This window comes from Labeo rohita, chromosome 16 (assembly GCF_022985175.1).
Source record: "Labeo rohita strain BAU-BD-2019 chromosome 16, IGBB_LRoh.1.0, whole genome shotgun sequence".
Taxonomy (NCBI): Eukaryota; Metazoa; Chordata; class Actinopteri; order Cypriniformes; family Cyprinidae; genus Labeo; species Labeo rohita.
Window position 1 is genome coordinate 9,268,341 of NC_066884.1, and position 15,768 is coordinate 9,284,108.

The window sequence follows — 15,768 nt, forward strand, 5'->3', positions numbered from 1 at the left end:
CGGAACCTACTGTGAGAAGTGCTTTCTTACAGGGAAGTTGTAATATGACGCACACGCAGGAGGAGGTTTAGCTCAAGGATACCTAGATGCATGAGTTTTGCAATGGCATCTAGAATAAACATAAAGAATGGACTTTTAACCACCAAAAATTCTCTCCACGTAAAGATTCCCTATCCCACGTTTATACAGAGGCCAGCAGAAATCAAATGCACAAGAGCATTAACAAATTCGACAGGACAGCACAATGAACAATACTGTATTGATACTGTAAGGTAAGTTATTAGTTTAAAAAACGATTTACTTTTAGTAGTTTTACCTGGAAGCAAATAAAGCTTCGTTTTAACCGGGTAGACATGTATCCCAGAATACCTCAGAGAATTTTTTTTTTTCTGGCTGTGTCAAAGTGAATATAAATAACTGGCGTGACATTATTTTTTATAAAAATATATACAAAAATTACATTTTCTGTTGTTAAAGGCCATGGTTAAAATTGTTGTCAGTTGTTAAAAGGAATACTAGAAATGTCTAGGTGATGTAATAAAAGAGAAGACTTCTCTTTATAAATTTGAAATGCAATAATATGCCTTTTTACTTAAAAAGCATGTTCTGGTAGTTTTAAAATGAAAATAGTGATCAATCATATAAATGACACGTGTGAAAAAAAAAACAGTGTGCATAGAAATCGTTTTAGTACTTATCTAATGGTTTCAGTTCTTTACATTTTAGACATTAAATAATTTGTAGAAAACAGTATTAACATTTTTCAAAAAAATGTTTGGCACCAACATGAGTGAAACATTAAGAAAAATCTTTATTTGTCATTGACCCTTATAAAGTAGTCTATATGTAATAACTGTCACACCTTCAGAAATTTCAGTCTCTGTTTTGTAAATGTGGGTTAATAACACTATACTTTCACCAATAGGAAGAGGGACTATGAGGGGTTTTTGTGTTCATTGCTTTTTCCTGAGGCTGTTCGGCGCTCTGCACTGGCACTGAGGGCGTTTAATGTAGAACTGGCACAGGCAGGTATTCTAGCTAATGAGTGCAACAATGCACAAACTCATTTATTCAGTTTGGCTGAAGCTAATTTACTTTTGTACAGATATAACTTTGTATTATAGTATAAAAACCAACTCTTGGCACATAAAAGTGCCTGTAGTTAACAAAACACATTTATATATGCTCATATATTTGCTTGTTCTCTTTTAGATTAAGGACTCTGTTTCTCAGAAAACCATTGGTTTAATGCGAATGCAGTTCTGGAAGAGTGCCGTGGAAGATATTTACAGAGATGACCCTCCAGCCCAGCCCGTCAGCACAGAACTTTGGAAGGTGGGTCTTCTGTCTATAAAAGAAAGATTTTGTCATTAAGATTTTTTTTAAAGAAATGAATCATTTTATTATGCAAGGACACATTAAATTGATCAAAACAGGCAGTAAAGATGTTTATAATGTTACAAAGGATTTTTATTTCAAATGAATGGTATTCTTTTGTTCTTTCTTTTCTTAAAAAAATCCTAAAAAAAATGTAGCATGGTTTTCAGAAGAAATATTAAGCAGCACAACCGTTTTCAATTTTGATAATAATAATAAAAATGTTTCATGAGCATATTAGAATGCTTTCTGAAGGATCATGTGACACTGAAGACTGGAGTAATGATGCTGAAAATTCAGCTTTGTTATCACAGGAATAAATTACAATTTAAAATTAAATAAACTTTAAAATAAAACTTTAAAATAAACTTTAAAATTTAATAAACTTTTAAAATAAATTACAATTAAAATAAACTGTTATTTAAAATTGTAATCACATTTCACAATATTACTGTTTTAGCTGTATTTTTCAAATAAATGCAGGCTTGCTGAGCATCAGAGAATTTGTTCAAAAGCATTTAAACAAACATTTATACTCATATGAGTGTCATTTTTGAAAAATGTGTCCATATAATGACAGTCGATGTCCAGTGTTGTTTGAACCACAGTGTTTTTCAAAATATTGGGCACTGATATATTATAACTGCTCTGTGTTCTCAGGCAGTGAGGAAGCACACATTAACAAGGAGGTGGATGTTAAGAATTATATCTGAAAGAGTAAGTAATCAGATTTGTCCTTAAATATAGGTAAAGAAAATAATGGAAAGTTCTCTTGAAATATCTAATTTTAACTCTGACAGCTGTCAGAGAGACATGCATGGCTAAATCTAGACATTAATATATCATTCACTGAGTTGGCACATTATGCACGTTATACTGTCCTCTGGCACATTATGTTCTGAAAAGGAGAAAGATCTGGAGGACAAAGCGTACAGGAATCTTCAGGAGCTGGAGGCCTATGGAGAAAACACACAATCTTCTCTTCTTTACCTGCTGCTGGAGACACTTGGTGAGCAGACTTTTCTTGATCTCTTAAAGCAATAGTTCTTGCAAAAATGAAAATTCTGTCATTTACATATCCTTGCATTGTTAGTATGACTTACTTTCCTCTGTGAAGCTCTGGAGATGTTATTACAGCCTGACAGCCTTAGTCACCATTCACTTTCATTGTGTAAGAAAAAATAAAAATTTTAGCCACCTGAAAGATAACTGAAATGATTGCTTTTTATTTTGAAAGGAACTATTAAAATGATGTTATTATAGCTTTAAAGGCTGTAGATTTGCTAGTATGTTTCCAGTGTAATCTGTATTTTAAAATGCATTTTATTTCTGTGATGACTGAATATTCAGCAGTCATTACTCAGTGTCAGTGTCACATGATCCTTCAGAAACCATTCTAATGTACTGTTTAAAACTGGTCGCATAAATTTACACTACCAGTCAAATGTTTTTGGACAGGAAGATTTTAATGTTTGGTCCAAAGTACAGTAAAAACAGTACAATTTTGAAATATTTTTACTTTTTAAAATAACTGTTTTCTATTTAATTATATTTTAAACCTAATTTATTTCTGTGATTTAAAGCTGAATTTTTAGCATCATTACTCCAATTACATGATCCTTCAGAAATCATTCTAATATTCTGATTTGCTGCGCAAAAAAACAGTTATCTTTATTATTATTATGTTGAAAACAGCTGAGTAGAATTTCTTCAGGTTTCTTTGATGAATAGAACGTTTCGGAAGAACAGCATTTATCTGAAATGAAATCTTTTGTAACATTATAAGTGTCTTTATCATCACTTTTGATCAATTTAAAGCATCCTTGCTAAATAAAAGTATTAATTTCTTCCCCCCCAAAAAACAAAAATTATACTGTCCCCAGTCTTTTGAATGGTATAGTGTATAATGTTACAAAAGCTTTTTATTTCAGATAAATGCTGATCTTTGGATCTTTCTATTCATCAGAGAATCCTGAAAAAATGTACTCAACTGTTTTAAATATTGATATTAATAAAAAATGCTTCTTGAACAGCAAATCAGCATATTAGAATGATTTCTGAAGGATCATGTGACACTGAAGACATGGTGCTGAACATTTAGATTTGATCAAAGGAATAAATTACATTTGAAAATACATTCAAATAGAAAGCAGTTATTTAAAACAATAAAAATATTTCACAATATTACTGCTTTTGCTGTTTTTCGGATCAAATAAATGCAGGCTTGGTGAGCAGAAGAGACTTCTTTAAAAAAAAAAAAAAAAAACATCAAAAATCATACTTTCCAAAAACCTTTGACAGGTAGTGTATACTTTGTGTATCTTTTTTTAATGTAGGTGTGAAAAACGTCCATGCAGACCATGCCGCAAGCCACATTGGCAAAGCCCAGGGCATCCTGACCTGCCTTCGGGCAACCCCTTACAACAGCAGCAGACGCAAGGTCTACCTGCCCATGGACATCTGCATGCTGGTGGGTAAATCAGCTATCGCCCTATCATCTCTGTTCCTGTCTGTAATTTCATGCTTTTCCAACATAAGAGGCACTAGTGAAGGCAATCCATGTGCCAGTCAGCATACATGTGGGTGAAGCTGTCCACTCCAGTGCCCTCTCCTCTGCTAAGCCCAAACCCAAGGGCTTTGTTTCAGCCATCTGTCACCATTACAGCACGAACGAGCCATTAGAATTGGGATTTAGAAGATCTTGCCCTTAGTGTGACAAAAGAAAAGAATATCATCTGTCATTTATCCTCAACTACTCTCAGGTGGAGTCAGTGTGCAGTATTAAGATCAAATTATGTTAGGTAGATTGTTTTGCTGTAGGATTGCACATTCACCAAAAGGGGGCACTGTTGCTTCACCGTAAACTATGTGGACAATGATTGGTTTCTGAGGTTATCAAATCCTTACTAAAACATAATGCATTTGTAGGTTTTTAATGTTTTGCTACTTCATAGGTAATTATTTTGTTGTAGCGCAAGGAAGTTCTGTACTAATTGTCTTTACTTATCGTTTAAAGTCAACTTAATAAAACTTCCTTTCTTGAGGCAATAATGTACGGATAAGCTTGTAAACCTGTAATTGATGTCTTTAATAATGCATTGGATTATGTTAAATTAAAAGAGACAGCAAAACTTTTGAGGGTTTATCTACATTGCGGTTGTTTAGGGAATATTTGCTGTTGGAATTGTAAACAATATTAATGTGCAACCTGTCAAGATTAGTCAAATATTTTTGTAAAACAATGCAAGGTGTATGTGTGGGTGTTTCTTTGTTAGGTGGACTGTAAATACAAGCCTCTGGGTGTCTGCAAGCCTTTTTGTCACAGTTTAAGAGCTCTGTTTGACATGAAATCCCCTGTTCAAGAATCAGAACAGATCAATGAAAGCCTCCCGACTGGTTATTCATGATGTTGATTGCCTTGCCATGGTTTTATTCTGCCATACAGCTTTTGTTTGCAGAACAATTGGCTTTTAAATTAGATACTAAATGAAAGCTTCTGCAATGTGTTTATTGATCACTTGCTATCTTGTTCAGATCACAGGCGACACTTGAGTCATGAAAGAATTTTACACTTGTTTGTTTATGTTTGAATCAGTAGTTTCACAACTATAACTGAGTGTAATTTCAGTAAATATTTCTTCTGAAGAAGTCTTGGGATGCTGAGTCGTAAACACATCACCTCACGATGTGCGTCAGATTTTCACATTTTCGTCCAGCATACTGATTTGTTCTTCTGTTCAACTTTTTGTTGAATGCTGGAAAATCTATAAAGATGAATCTCATGAAAACTGTCAAGAAATGTCTGAGTTGTATTCACCCCAAAATCCAAAGAAAATTTTTAGGGAAATTGTGCCAATATTTAAGATCACGACAGTATTGTGTTATTATTTTTCTATCTAGCACATCCTCCCCCTCTGAAAATGAATGTACTGAAGTTACATTTATTAGAATTAAAAGAGAATATATAATTCCCTATAAGTCCCTTGTTTATCCTAAACAGTTAAACTTCAGAAAAATCCTTCAGGTCCCATAAATTCTTTTGTTTTCCAGCATTTTGTGTATTTGAATCCTTTCCAACAATGACTGTATGATTTTTAGATCCGTATTTTCATACTGAGGACAACTGAGGGGCTCATATTCAACTATTACAGAAGGTTCAAACGCTCACTGATGCTCCAGAAGGAAAAACGATGCACTAAGAGCCAGGGGGTGAAAACTTTTAGAATTTGAAGAGCAGGGTAAAAGTAACTTATTTTGTCTTCTGGAAAACATGTAAATATCTTCTGTAGCCTCTGAAGGGCAATACTAAATGAAAAAAATATTATATTAGGGAAAATAAGAAAAATGTACACATCTTCATTCTGTTCAAAAGTTTTCACCCCCTGGCTCTTAATGCATCGTTTTTCTTCTAGAGCATCAGTGAGCATTTCAACCTTCTGTAAGAGCTGCATATGAGTCCCTCAGTTGTGAGTCATATAACAGCTTGTAAACAACATCACATTTACCTCAGAAAAAAAGAAAAATGAACTCGAGCTCTAGAGAGGAGCATTTTGTCAAATATATGCATATATGCATATAACATGTTCACTATGATTTTTACTGTTTTTCAGTATTTAAGTTTGAATAAATCTGTCAAGTCAAATCGAATCGTGAAATTTGTGTGTGTGTGTGTGTATACATATTCACACACACACACACATATATATATATATATATATATATATACATATATACATATTTGTATGTACATACATATATATATATATATATATATATATATATATATGTACATACATATGGACTGTAATAGCCTTTTTTTAAGGTTTATGTTTTCTTTTGATTTTTGGGGTGAAATCCGGGTGTATTATTTTAATGGTGCCTGGAGGGATAGGGACAAGATTGTGGTATCATCAAACTCATTTTTCTATCTGTCATCGGAGGGGTACTGATAATGCATTTTCACTGTTTCTCACCTAGCATGGAGCATCTCAAGAGGACTTCATCCGTGGCAGCAGGGACCAGAACGTCAGGGACGTCATTTATGACATTGCCAGCCAAGCCCATGTCCATCTCCAGCACGTATGCAAAGCCCTTCAGTTTAATATCTGTGGTCAGATGGGAGATGTCGACTGTGTTGTATGTTCCCCCAGTAATTTTCAATTTGCATACTAACTTCATTAGATTTCAGAAGCGATACCACCCCTCCTCCACTAGCAGCTCTGATGACCCTTGATTGTTGCCCTCTCCTCATTACTGAATTTATTAAAAGTCCAGTGTAACCACATGGAATACCTCGAGGAAATGCTAATCAGAGAATTTGTCAGATATTGCTCACTCAGAGCAGGTGGTTTGAATTAAAGTTTGCGCTGAATGACCTCGATGAGGACCACATTTAAAAATCACAAACTGAAAATTGATACTTTTAATCTAACTTTTAATTAAATTGTGTGGGTTAAAATTTTATGTGAGTCATGAAAGCATGTCTGAGTGATATTCCACCCCCAAATGTGACCCTGGACCACAAAACCAGTCACCAGTCAGTAGCATGGGTATATTTGTAGCAATAGCCAAAAATACATTGAATGGGTCAAAATTTTTTTTTTTATGCCAGGATATTAAGATCATGAAGATATTTTGTAAATATATCAAATTTAAATTTTTGATTAGTAATATGCATTGCTAAGAATTTCATTTGGACAGCTTTAAAGGCGATTTTTCTCAATATTTAAATGTTCTTGCACCCTCAGATTTCAGATTTTCAAATAGTTGTTTCTCGACCAAATATTGTTCTGTCCTAACAAACCACACACCAATAGAAAGCTTATTTATTCAGTCTTTCAGATTTTGTGGTCCAGGGTGACATATTTTTGTAATATGAGATTATTTTCGTGATTGTTAAGTGCATTTCCCCCCATAATGCAGAAATGCATTCAGATGCTTACCTGTTTTTTTATGATTCCTATTTTTTGATGATGAGTCTCATTACAGTAATAGTAAAAATCCACTGTATTAAAGAAACTAAAACAAGTACTATAATATTTTTATACAATTTCACAAAAATACAATAGACATTTATCAGAGAAAAAGTACAGCATATAACTACTATTGAGAATGATCGGTAGTGCAAAAAAAATTTTTTTTTTTTTTTTTTTTTAAATGTATTTATTTTTTGTACTGAGGTAAAATATGATTTAGACATGTCCAGATTTGTATGACCTAGTTCGATTCACCATGAGATTGTCTAGTAAGGTTTGTGTGATGTACTATACGGCTCAGCTGTGAGAATTTGATATCTTGTTTTTAATATCCTGACGTGTTACTACACTGTCTTACAGGCTAGATCATTCAGCCAGAACGTTCCACATGCAGCCATGCCTGCCTTCCTGCAAACGGTGAGTAATTTCATCTCTTTCAGCTCCTCTCCCTTCCCTACGCTTCACTAATATGATGTGACACAGAGAAGCTCATGGCTTATCCTCGTTCTGCCTCCAAAAGAGGCGGAGCCTTATCGACCCACATGACTTCTGCCCCCTGGAGGCACCACTACCAGCTCATGGTCTGATTACACATCTTAAGCCTTTTTTACTCTTTTACAGTCATTTCTCTTAAAGGGAGCCCGCCTCAGAGGAGCCGAGGGAATAACTCTCAGCGTATTACGAGGCAAAGCATAGGGAAGCAGTCTGTAATTTTCAGTCCAATTTCAGCCCGTTTGCCGACACCTTTGGTGTTTCAGTTGCTTTGGCCAATGAAATGCTTTCTGTGAACTAAATGGCCTGTAAAGCATTTTTATTTCACTTTATATCACTGTAATATTATGCTCTTACTTTCCATTTTCACATCCCTGTGTTTAACTGTCATTCGTATTATTTTAAAGCCATCGTTACCCTGCAGGCCGTTTAGTGACACATTGCGCTCCACTTGCTTTGGCTGGGATTAATCGTAACTGTGTTCTCACAAAAGGACTTTACTGTAAGGTTTGGCATTTGAGGATAGTATTTTGTATTTGGGTTTATTTACAGATGCAGGAAAAAGTATGTGAACCCTGTCAAACTCAAAAACATTGGACTGGTCGGCTAAGTCAGTAACCTAGGGATTCACATGCATTTTCCCTCTCTGTACTGTGAATCTTTGCGTGGTTAACTATATTGTTTAAAATTTTTTAAAAGGGCACATTAAATTGAATCAAAAAAATGCTGTTCCTTTAAACTTTGTATTCATCAAAGAATCCTTGAAAAAATAATTTTTCCATGAAAATATTAAGTACAACTGTTTTCAACATTGATAATAATAAGAAATGTTTCTTAAGCACCAAATCAGTATATTAGAATGATTTCTGAAGGATCATGTGACACTGAAGACTGGAGAAATGATGCTGAAAATTCAGCATTGCATCACAGGAATAAATTACATTTTAAGGTTTATTCAAATAGAAAACAGTTCTTTTAAATTGCAATAATGTTTACTAATATTTTACTACTGTTTTTACTGTATTAATTAAACATTGATTAAACAAATGCAGCTTTAGTGAGCATTAGAGACTCCAAAACATTAAACATTACATTTATTAAAATGTGCATATTGTTGTGACTTTATAAGCAAATTTTAAACACATTTATGCATTTATTCCTTCGCAGGAAAAAGTATGTGAACCCTTAGTTGTCTGAAACTCAAAAACATTTTTATAGGACTAGTCGGCTAAGTCAGTAACCTAGGGATTTACAAGCATTTTCCCACCCTGTACTGTGAATCCTTGCGTGGTTAACTATATTGTTGAAAAAGTTTTGCGGCAGTAAGACTTTTGTTTATTTATTTTTAAAGAAATTGAAATTTAAATGCTTTTATTCAGCAAGGGCACATTAAATTGATCAAAAAATGCATGAAAATCCAAAAAATCGAAGAATCCTGGGGGGAAAAAAATTTCCATGAAAATATGAAGCACGACTGTTTTCAACATTGATAACAATAAGAAATGTTTCTTATGCACCAAATCAGCATATTAGAATAAATTCCTGAAGGATCATGTGACACTGTAGACTGAAGAAATGATGCTGAAAATTCAGTATTGCATCACAGGAATAAATTACATTTTAAGGTATATTCAAATAGAAAACAGTTATTTTAAATTGTAATAATGTTTTACTAATTTTTTAGAGACTCAAAAACAGTAAACATTAAATATATTAAACTGTGCATATTGTTGTGACTTTATAAGCAAATTTTAAACACATTTATGCAGAAATCTAGATAAATCACATACTTTATCCTTTAGCTGTTTCTCAGCAGCATCAAGATCATTTAAAATGTTTTAGTAAAATATTTTAAGAATGAAAGGCTGTGTCGTGTCACCACTTTCTACTGAATCATTTTTGCCTTTCGTTCTTTTGTTTATACTTTTACGTTCTTTCAATAATGTATCATCCTCCAGGCTTGCACAAAAGTAATTAAACGAATAGTTTCTGAGCTTCTTTGTGTTCTGTCCCTCAGGTTGTTTTGGAGGACTACCTGCAGAGAGTGAGGAAAGCAGACTTTGATGTGTTTCACCCCAGCCTACAAAAAAGGAATCCAATGCTGCCCCTTCAGCTCTATTTACGATCATGGAGGAAGATCTATTGATCTGTTTGATTAAAACATCATCTGATTGTTTCAGATGAGCTCCCTGTCAAACAAACCAAGCACTTGTAATAAATCATCTAGCTTCAATATGTTTTTAGGAATTGCTGTCCTTTTTCATGTTGGTAAGTAAAGTGTTTGATTACTCAATCATTTCCAGGCTTCACAGAAAATAACACTCCATTAAATTAAAACGTGTCTGAACTCAATAAATATTTCCAGACATATTTTGAAAGTACGTACTATGCCAAACTGTTTTGAATTTGTTAAAGTATTTGCGTAATGTTGGTGGCATGAATTGAAGCAAATATTTGGTCTAAGGAACATGTTTTGGAATAAATTAAATTATTTAAGGCATTTGCAAACGGCAACAATTTTACAAATGTATAGGTGAGGAATGTGTCACATGCCCTTTCTGATAAGCAAGGTCAATCAATTCTGTTTCACACTGCAAATGTGATGCAAGGTGGCATAATTTTAGTGGCACAATCATGAGTTCATTTAGTCATAAAAAAAAAAATACAGTCCTCCCACTGCCACAAAAGCTCTTATCTGATCGACAAGAAAACAACTCCTGGCTGTTTGTGACTGCTCTTGAACTGCAGAGAATATTTTGCTGGGAGCGATGTCCTCTGCGTTGCGTTGCTTTGCTTAACTCATTCAGTCGCTTTTATAAAGGACAGAAAACTATATATGTAAGCATTGTTTTTTCTGTATGTAGATGACATTCGTAGCTGAATATATGTGCTTGCTGACTAGCTAAACTAGCATGGCCAGGCTAAAAGACCAGCTTAGGCTGGTTTAGGAAATAAGAATAATTTAAGTTCTTTTAAACTAAATGGTGTTTTTATATGAGTTTAGTTTCAGAACTTTCATGCCATATGTGATGAGGCTATTAAAATTCTCTCATTCATTAAACATAAGAAAAGGGAACTTTTACAAACATAATTAGACAGTATGCATAGATAATATGCATTCTAATAGCATGTAGACGGTAAAACGTATGAATGATTAATGAGCTCCTAAAGGGTTCAGTTGATTTGGTTATTTTACATGCTTTTAAAACAATGAATCTCACATACTGTAAAACACAGAAGTGTATCTAGAGTTCATTAGTCTAATTCTGCTCAGATAATAGGCACATTTAAAAGCTCAATTCTGTTCCCAAATCTTATCTTTTCAGCTGGCAGTCAGTGATTAAGTTGTGCCCCTTTGAGGTGCTGAAATGAAAGGAGACACATTACAAGTAATTATCATCTGGAAAAACTTGCAAATAATTGCCTCCTTCACTGAGATATGTCAGGGTCATACTGAATCTTTTTTTATTAATAAAAGTGAGCCGAGACGTTCTGATCCTGACATGTACTTTGAAGGGCTGGAGTTCTACACTTCTTGATGGCCAATTTAGGGATCTCATCCAGTGCTTTATCACAGTATGTACTTTTTTTCTATGTTTGTGTACTGTTTTCCCACGTTTAAGCATAACATGTCTATGGAAGCCCATTTTCACTATGGAATAAAAAAGTATAAATTTGCAATTCTAAAAAAATTCTTTGAGATATATATTCACAATTCTGAGTAAGAATTGTAAGATATAAATTCACAATTGTAAGAAAAAAGCAGAATTGTGAGGAAAAGGTAATAACTACCTCTTTTTTATTCAGAAAACAAAACAGAATTGTTAGATGTAAACCTGGAATTCTGAGGAAAAACAGTCAGATTCATGAGATGTAAACCTGGAATCCTAAGAAAAACAGTCGGAACTGTGAGATGTAAACCTGCAATTTTGAGAAAAAAAAAAAAAATAATAATAAGTATTAAATGTTTTAATACTTTGTTTTAATATTTAATAAAAAATGTTAAAGATGTATTAAAAGTATTAAATGCAAGTCTGAGAAAAAAAAGTCAGATTTTTTTAGTTGTAAACCTGGAATTCTGAGAAAAAAAGTCAGAATTATAAGATGTAAACCCGGAATTCTGAGAAAAAAAGTCAGAATTGTGAGATGTAAACCTGAAATTCTGATTAATAATTTAATTATTATTTAAAAGTTAATAATTGTTAGGTGTAACTCGATCCTGAGGAAAAAAAAGTCAGAATTGTTAGATGTAAACCTGGAATTCTGAGAAGAAAAAAAAAGTCAGAATTGTGAGATGTAAACCCAGAATTCTGAGGGGAAAAAAAAGTCTGAATTGTGAGATGTAAACCTGGAATTCTAAGAAAAAAAGTCAGAATTGTGAGATGTAAACCCAGAATTCTGAGGGGAAAAAAAGTCTGAATTGTGAGATGTAAACCCAGAATTCTGAGGGGAAAAAAAAGTCTGAATTGTGAGATGTAAACCTGGAATTCTAAGAAAAAAAGTCAGAACTGTTAGGTGTAAACTCAATCCTAAGAAAAAGGTCAGAATTGTTAGATGTAAACCTGGAATTCTGAGGGGAAAAAAAGTCTGAATTGTTAGATGTAAACCTGGAATTCCAGGAAAAAAAGTCAGAATTGTTAGGTGTAAACTCAATCCTGAGGAAAAAGTCAGAATTGTTAGATGTTAGATGTATACCTGGAATTCTGAGAGGAAAAAAAAGACAGAATTATAAGATGTAAACTCAGAATTCTGACACAGTCAGAATTATGAGATGTAAACCTGAAATTCTGATTTTAAAAAAAGTTATAATTGTTAGGTGTAAACTCAATGCTGAGGGAAAAAAAAGTCAGAATTGTTAGATGTAAACCTGGAATTCTGAGGGAAAAAAAGTCTGAATTGTGAGATGTAAACCTGGAATTCCAGGAAAAAAAGTCAGAATTGTTAGGTGTAAACTCAATCCTGAGGAAAAAGTCAGAATTGTTAGATGTTAGATGTATACCTGGAATTCTGAGAAAAAAAAAAGTCAGAATTATAAGATGTAAACTCAGAATTCTGACACCGTCAGAATTATGAGATGTAAACCTGAAATTCTGATTTAAAAAAAAGTTATAATTGTTAGGTGTAAACTCAATGCTGAGGAAAAAAAAAGTCAGAATTGTTAGATGTAAACCTGGAATTCTGAGGGAAAAAAAGTCAGAATTGTTAGGTGTAAACTCAATGCTGAGGGAAAAAAAAGTCAGAATTGTTAGATGTAAACCTGGAATTCTGAGGAAAAAAAAAGTCAGAATTGTGAGATGTGAACCCGGAATTCTAAGAAAAAAGTCCGAATTGTGAGATGTAAACCCAGAATTCTGAGGGGAAAAAAAAAGTCTGAATTGTGAGATGTAAACCTGGAATTCTAAGAAAAAAAGTCAGAATTGTTAGGTGTAAACTCAATCCTAAGAAAAAGGTCAGAATTGTTAGATGTAAACCTGGAATTCTGAGGAAAAAAAAGTCAGAATTGTGAGATGTAAACCTGGAATTCTAAGAAAAAAAGTCAGAATTGTGAGATGTAAACCTGGAATTCCAAGAAAAAAAGTCAGAATTGTTAGGTGTAAACTCAATCCTGAGAAAAAAGTCTCTAAATTGTGATATATAAATTCAGCATTGTGAGGAAAAAAGTCTGAATTGTGATATAAAGGTTGATTGATATTTTATTTTATTTTACTTTTTTGGTTTGTTTGCGTTTATTCAGTGGCATAAATGGGCTTCCATACATTTCCCTCTTTCATGCACATTTGTGACATTTTCTTGGTCTCATGTAAATATAAAATATTATTATTTTGTGCCTCATTGATCTAATATCCATGATATGATCTCTTCTATCTAATTCAGAAATAATTAGTAGAGGATGCAAAGGTTGTTTTCAGGAAGTTAAAACTGGTTTACCTTTCATTTGTTTAGGATATTCTTTCTGGCCAGTGGAGATGTGATGCATTTTGAAAACGGTTTCTAATTGCAGCACTGCACCTCTAAAAAGGAACTGACAGCTTCTATTGGCTCATCGCGGTCCTCTTATTCACATTCAGGTCTTGAGATTAACTGCCTTGGTTGCCAAGGTGAATTGCTTTTCATTTCATGACCCGAGGCAAATACCGTGTCTATTATTTATACAGTGACAACTACTATTCATCAACTTAGGAGATAACCGACAACAATTGAAACACCTATCATTACAAAACATGTCCAAATCATTAAATACCCATCCATACCTGACCGCCAGAATGATCTGTTCAAATGAACTGTTTGTGATGTCATAGTTTCATTGAGGCCAATATACCTGGATGAAATTCCATTTATCCCTTTGAAATATTGACTACAAGTGAACACCAAACTCTTTGGATGAGTGGAAATGCGGTTCTTTGTCCTCTGATTTCCTTCATTGTTGGTCCTCAAGAACAACAGCGGAGTTAGAAGCAGTTTTGATTGTGTGAACAGTTTTTGGTTCAGTCTTTCTGCTCAGAAAAACCATACTGGCATGAAAAGAACAAATTATAATTAGCATCTATGCTCTCATTGTCAATATGAATACTATAGAATTACACAACACAGCAGACAAAAATTTGAGTAGCAATAGCCCCAGATCTACAATTGCTAGATAATCTTTCTGAAGAAACATAAAATGGGGAATCTCAGGAACGATAATGAGAGCTATCTGAAAAGCCGAAAGTAAACATCGGATGCAAAATTCACTTTTACATGGTGTTTGCACATAAATGTGTCTTAGCAGTGTGTGAACACAACCACCCTTTCAAGCCATTTTGATTTTCAGAGCAGTATGTTGTCATACTGCTCAGGCCCTGCCTACAACAGCTGACAGACTGTCCCGTATTAGCATATTTCTGCTCTCAGCCAGTTATACACTGTCCGCCACTTTCTCCGCAGCTGTAGCGACAACAATTTCTCGTAAGCAATACAGATGTTTTGTAGTTGAATATAAGAGTCTTAATTTTCTTGTCTTTGAGTCTTTGAGGACGCAGTGGATTAGTTTTGTTTTTGATGGTATATGTCTTTTAATATTCCGGCCACTCTTTTCCACATAATGAAAGTGAATAAGAAATTACAAAAAGCATGTAAAACTCAGAAATCTGGGAAAAACTCAGAATTGTGAATTGGAAATTTAGAATTCAAGGGGGACAAAAACTCAGACAAGCTGACAGACTGTCACATAATAGCCTATTTCCATTGTTTTCTCCACGCTCAAACTGTAGCAACAACATCTTGTATACAATACATGTGTTTTGTAGTTGAATGTAAAAGTGAACATAAGAGTCACTGAGGATGCAGTGGATTAGTTTTGTTTTTGATGGTATGTTGTCACCGAATACATGAAAAAATGGAAGAGAGGGGCGGGGTGAGCTGTAGCTCATTAAAGGGGTCATCAGATGCCCATTTTCCACAAGTTGATATGATTCTTTAGGGTTGTAATGAAAAGTCTATAATATACTTTGGTTAAAAATTCTCAATGGTAGTGTAAAACAACACCCTTTTTACCTTGCCAAAATCAGCTCTGCAAAAATCATCCCATTCTGGTCAAGGCTGCTTTAAATGTAAATGAGCTCTGCTCGCCCCAGCCCTCTTTTCTCTCTGTGGAGTGACGAGCCTGTTTACTTCAGCCGCATTTAGCCACGTTTAGCTGCTGAAATTGCTAACTAGCAATAGCTTTGAAAAAGGGGATATTATTTTTACAGATTAATTAAAAACCACTGCATGGATTTTTATTATTATAGGGTAGATTTGTATATACACTGCCAACACACATCAATGTTCAAACAACATGTAAAAGTGAGCATCTGATGACCCCTTTAACATTTAAAGAGACATGCACCCAAATGGTTGCTGTGAATAATGGAAAGAATGGAGGAATAACTGCAACTTTATGCTG

The 15,768-nt window shown here is 33.9% G+C and overlaps 1 protein-coding gene and 1 long non-coding RNA gene across 8 annotated transcripts in view; one reads left to right on the forward strand and one right to left on the reverse strand.

Annotated features, from left to right (window-relative positions):
- Positions 1–14,402, forward strand: part of ndufaf6 (NADH:ubiquinone oxidoreductase complex assembly factor 6) — a 61,372-nt gene extending 46,970 nt beyond the window's left edge. The window contains exons 1-12 of one of the 7 annotated variants that reach the window (XM_051130414.1): positions 33–272; positions 926–1,025; positions 1,213–1,335; positions 2,038–2,094; positions 2,284–2,386; positions 3,714–3,847; positions 6,355–6,456; positions 7,713–7,769; positions 9,862–10,112; positions 11,171–11,233; positions 11,323–11,420; positions 13,788–14,402. In XM_051130414.1, coding sequence (XP_050986371.1) covers positions 91–272; positions 926–1,025; positions 1,213–1,335; positions 2,038–2,094; positions 2,284–2,386; positions 3,714–3,847; positions 6,355–6,456; positions 7,713–7,769; positions 9,862–9,990 — 987 coding nt within the window. In that variant the 5' untranslated portion in view covers positions 33–90 and the 3' untranslated portion in view covers positions 9,991–10,112; positions 11,171–11,233; positions 11,323–11,420; positions 13,788–14,402. Of the gene's footprint in view, positions 1–32; positions 273–925; positions 1,030–1,212; positions 1,336–2,037; positions 2,095–2,283; positions 2,387–3,713; positions 3,848–6,354; positions 6,457–7,712; positions 7,770–9,861; positions 11,421–13,787 lie in introns of those variants that run through there. The other 6 variants (XM_051130412.1, XM_051130413.1, XM_051130411.1 and 3 more) reach the window with 6 other exon arrangements.
- On the reverse strand, positions 12,103–13,255 carry LOC127177889 (uncharacterized). Its single transcript, XR_007829275.1, has 3 exons — positions 13,188–13,255; positions 12,235–12,325; positions 12,103–12,192 (listed from the first exon to the last, which is right to left on the reverse strand). It is a non-coding gene; the product is annotated as an uncharacterized LOC127177889 (long non-coding RNA).
- Positions 14,403–15,768: the final 1,366 nt, after the last annotated feature.